General features: G+C 42.7%; 1 protein-coding gene across 1 annotated transcript; it reads right to left on the bottom strand.

Annotated features, from left to right (window-relative positions):
- Positions 1–203: 203 nt before the first annotated feature.
- On the bottom strand, positions 204–4133 carry PTTG1 (pituitary tumor-transforming 1). Its single transcript, XM_009072413.1, has 5 exons — positions 4052–4133; positions 3569–3747; positions 2058–2136; positions 1160–1309; positions 204–274 (listed from the first exon to the last, which is right to left on the bottom strand). The coding sequence occupies exons 1-5, from the start codon at positions 4131–4133 to the stop codon at positions 204–206; spliced, it is 561 nt and encodes a 186-aa protein (XP_009070661.1).
- Positions 4134–4885: the final 752 nt, after the last annotated feature.

Raw genomic sequence — 4885 nt, 5'->3', positions numbered from 1 at the left:
TGGAAGCTTATTTAGGCTCTGCTTTAATTCCTTGTCAGATAGCATCCTTCTCAAAGCACCACTTTACTATCTACATCTTGGGCCTACTGCAAACAGAAGTCTACTATTAGGCAGGTGAGATTAACCTTTATTAAAATATAGACTTAAACAGAACTACATGGAATTTGAACTGAATAGAAGCTTCAGAACATGCATTAAGTGTCTTAATTTGGTGGTGGCATGTCAATTATCTCATCCAGGGTAGCAAGGAAGTCAGTAGTTGATTGCAGCAAGTCTGGAAGTTAAAAAAAAAAAACAAATCAGTTTCTCAACCTCAATTTACACTAACAACATAAGCTAGCTCCCAGTGCCTCCCAATCCCACCTACCTGATCGGTTTGCAATGCACTGCACAAGACTGCTCAGTGTGCTGCTTTTTGCTGGGGTAATATTCTTTCCAGCAGCTAGTATATGTTTTAGATTTGTGCTGCAAACAGTGGTGATAATTCAGGGATGTTTTAGTTATTGCTGAGTAGTGCTCACACAGTCAAGGCCTTTCCCGCTCCTCACTCCAGCAGTGAGCAGGCTGGGGGTGCACAAGGAGCTGGGAGGGGGCACAGCCAGGACAGCTGATCCCAAATGGCCAAAGGGATCAGCTGTCCCAGACCATATGGCATCATGCTTAGCATATAAAGGTAGGGAAGGAAGAAAGGAAGGAGAGACATTTGGAGCTATGGCATTTATCTTCCTAAGTCACCGTTACATGTGATGGAGCCTGGCTGTCCTGAGGATGCTGAACACTTGCCTGCTGATGGGAAGCAGTGAATGAATTCCTTGTTTTGCGCGCATGCATGACCCTTGCTCTGGTTATTAAACTGGTTTTATCTCAAACCCATGAGTTCTCACATTTTGTCCTCCAATTCCATTCCCCAGCTCACAGCAGGGAAGCAAGTAAGCAGCTGTGTGGTGCTCAGTTGCAGTTGGGTTAAGCCATAACTCAGCAACATCCCTTTGAGACCACTACCTGTACTATGAGAGTTCAGCAGTTGCATTCAGCTTGACTATATACCAAAAGCTGTTAGATACAAATGTGCTGCTCTGGTAGTTAGGACAGCAACAGCAAATCATTAGCCAACTGGCTTCCCTCCCAAACCACTCATGAGCACTGTGTTTCCACTTACTGGATTCCCATGAAATCTCTTCAATCTTCACAGGTGATGGAATCATGTTCATACATTTGTCATATGTCCTTTCAAACACCATGAGAGGAACACCACACAGGTCGATATTGCTGACTTTGTGCTCCTCAGGAAGATCAAAAGTCTCAAAGTCTGTTTGAGAAAGATAGATTGTAAGTGTGCAGTGCCCTAGAAAGCAGCAAATTCTCTTAGATTAAACAGGAGCAGGTCCAAAACAACACAACAGTCCCCTCTTATAGGGTATTTATTTGTAGTTACACCTTAGTTGCCCATGAAATCCCATACACCAACACTTATCAAAAGACTGGACTTCATAACTGCTAATGTAAAGCAGAAGCTTTCACTAACTTCAGCAAGCACAACATCTATGTGTCACCCACACTGAAGTTGTCTTTGGCATGGTATTTTTCACACACATCCACATGAAGAGGAAAGCTTTAAGGACACACTTTGAGGGATTGAGTCTGCAATGGACTGTCCTACGAACAGCTTTAGAAGCTCCATCTTCAACTATTATACACAGCAGTAGGAATCTCTTCAGTTACAGATTACCATCCCAGCACACATTCAGCAGTCCATTCTTCAGTACTACTTTTGTACTCCTTTGAATACTAATCTACTAGCCACTATTTAGTGAATTAAGAGGCTGAAGCATAAGTACTTAGAACTAGTTTCCTGACACCACAATAATGGATTCAGACTAACATCTGTGGCACAACTCTCACAGTTAGAAATACTTAAACAAGCACCTTTATGTTTCAAGAAAGGACTCAGGAGAAATGGCTTGTGTGCCACAATAGCTTGAGCAAAGTCTTACAACAATGTCAACACTTGTGAAAACTTTACTGTTCAGTTTAATAACCACACCAATGGTTCTTACCTCGAGGATCATAGGGAAACATATTTTCTATTTCTGGCCAATGTTCTTCAGCCACTGAACTGCACTTTTCTACTCCAGCCTTTCCAGTAGTCTTAAAAAGAGGAAGTCACATTATTTGAGCTACTGTAGTACCTTCATAGTGGCTTTCCTGTGCTATTCACATCTACAGACAAGCATCCTGACATACCATCCCCACTTAGGCCTGAATTCTAATACCTTCAACACAAATAAGCTGGAGGTGAGCAAATGTTTCAGCTGAGTTTATGTAATGCAGTATTGTACATGGTGGCAACAAACAACTGCATTGGAACATTTAACCTCATATTAAGCTCCTAATACTTAACACATGAACAAGACATTAACTCAGACTATTTTATCTAAAGCTGATAACATGGGATAAAATGTTTCTAAAATCATGGGAGTTAAAGTAAGCCTTAGTGGCAAGCTAGCTGAAGTAGGCCTCAGTGGCAAGGTAGCTAAAGTAGGCCTTAGTGGCAAGGTAGCTAGAATAGGTCTTAATGAGAAGAGTGATTATTATCTTAGCAGGTCGATGTGTACCTGTGCAAGTACACCCGGGTACCTATCTGTACGTACCCCCTAAATAACAGATAATTATACCACCATCATGGAAAAGGGGGTTCAAACTCATGCTCGGGTGAAATACAACAATGATGGAAGGGGGACTGAAACTCATGCTTGGGTGAAGCATAACAAGGGTGAAAGAGAACTCGAATCATGCTTGGATGAAATCAATAGAACAATAGCAAAGTAATGATTAACATATGATTATACCATGGTTATGTAAGAGAAGAGTATAAAAATGTATCCATCTCAGAACCATGTCGGAGTCAGATTTGGGTCTGTACCCCGACTCCCAGAGCTCTTCAATAAAAGCACCCATATAATCATTCCGTGATTATGTGTTTTCTACGCTAACAAAGCCACTTATTTATCATTAGGCACCCTCTAAGCTGTGCCTAGGTAGGTGCATTGCTTTGGGCTAGGATAGCTATTTTTCTTCCTAGTAATCCATATGAGACTATGTAGTAATCCATATGAGACTATGTTTTGGATTCCCAGTGAAAACAGCATTGATAACACAGCTGGTTTAGCTATTGCTGAACAGTGTTACACAGAGGCCAAGCCTTTTTTGCTTCTCACAAACCCACCATGAGCAGGCTGGGGGTGCACTAGAACTTGGAAGGGGGCACAGCCAGGACAGCTGACCCCAACTGCCCCAAGGGATATCACATACTGCATGACATCATGCTCAGCAATGAAAACTGATGGGGAAGTACACCAGGGCAAGAAATTGGTCTTTGTTTTCTTTGAAATTTTTAATTATTAATTTGTCTTAATCTCAGCCCATGAGTTCTCACTTTTACACTTTCAATTCTCATCCTATCAAGGGGAAAGTGAGGGAACAGCTGTGTGGTGTTTAACCTGCCAGGGTTAAGCCACTACAATAGGTAAATGATGCATTCCCCTTCATGTAAGTGTGCTGTACTCACTTTGTTTGCAGTGCAAGGCTGATTTTTCTGCTTTATCTTATCCATCTTGCTCGAGACTCCTTTAGCTCTATTCACATTCCCAAGAGCCTTTCTGACAGAGTGAGATGCAACTGGAGAGGTACTGATTGATTTTTTAGGAAGTGGTGTATTAACCTGTGTTTTTTCAGATAAGCCTTTTGCTAGAGGGGAGGAAGAAAAGCAAACCTGAACACCATATCAACCCTGAAGTTTGATTCAGTAAGTGCATATGATGAAAAACTAGTTGTCATAAAAATCACTGTTCACCACTTATAACACATGAGCACAAGCCATATGTATCTCTGACAACAGCACAGGGTTATTTTCATTGTTACAGTAATTAATGAGCCTACCAGAATTGGTTAGGTAAGTAGATACACATGAATAAAAAACTACTAGCATTGAAAACTGAAAAACAAAACATGATAACCCTTCCCTTAATCCCTCAGGGCAATATATACGCACAAGATCCTGCAGGGAATTTTTGCTGATTCTTAGTAGGACCAACTTCACCATTCTCTGGATCAACAAAGATCAGCGTTGCCATCTTCAGGTTGATGAGACCACCCTGTAAAGTCTGTACAGGAAGAAGAGGAAGTCATTCTTGTGATTTCTTCCAACACAGCACACTTTTTTAAGCAAGCCACACTAAAGACACCACAGTTGTCATGCCCTGGTTCCCAGAGGAGAGGGAACAAGCCCGTATTTCACACCGTTATAGAGCAGCTTAGCTACAGACCCTCATTTTTGAGGGCACCCTTAGCTCATGTGGAAGGCTTATAGTCCCAAAGGAGCTTGTGTAAGTCTGGGAAGCTACAAGGTGTCACCAGCAGTCCCACACGCAAAGTTCCCATACCCTTAGATGTTTGCCACTTCTCTGTAGTGTTCAACTGCTTCCTCAGGACAAAAAAAGAGATTATCTCCCAGCTTAGCTCAACGCGTAGCACTCGAACAGCTGAAAGTAATGCCAATAATTTTACTAGCAGAGATATTTTCACCAGAAAAATAAACCTTCAGAGCAGACCCGATACAAACACATCACTTCATTGCTAGTTTCCAACCGCCCCAAGACAGCAGGTCTGAGCACAGTTGCACTGCCACGGGCAGCTCGTTACACAGGTGTGCTAAGGATTCCCTTTTGGGAGAGTTCTGCAGGAAAACTCCTTCTACTGACACAACTTCAAACCCAGAGCTGAAGCACAGAGTCAGAGCAAGACGTTGCAACCCCCAGAGCACAGCGCTCCCGTGTTCCAGCCGCCCGCCGGCTCCCGCGGGGGGACCGGGCTGTGACCGCCCCGC

Source organism: Acanthisitta chloris, unplaced genomic scaffold (assembly GCF_000695815.1).
Source record: "Acanthisitta chloris isolate BGI_N310 unplaced genomic scaffold, ASM69581v1 scaffold36883, whole genome shotgun sequence".
Lineage (NCBI taxonomy): Eukaryota > Metazoa > Chordata > Aves > Passeriformes > Acanthisittidae > Acanthisitta > Acanthisitta chloris.
The sequence above is the reverse complement of the archived record's forward strand: the minus strand, read 5'-3'. Positions and strand labels throughout refer to the sequence as shown.

Bases quoted from the DNA above. Each gene is read 5' to 3' on its own strand.
- PTTG1 (XM_009072413.1), bottom strand. From the start codon at position 4,133: ATGGCAACGCTGATCTTTGTTGATCCAGAGAATGGTGAAGTTGGTCCT. The intron at 3,748-4,051 runs GTGCGTATATAT...CCTCCCCTCTAG, and splicing joins AAAATTCCCTGCAGGATCTT to CAAAAGGCTTATCTGAAAAA. The intron at 275-1,159 runs GTAAGTGGAAAC...TTTAACTTCCAG, and splicing joins AGAGATTTCATGGGAATCCA to ACTTGCTGCAATCAACTACT.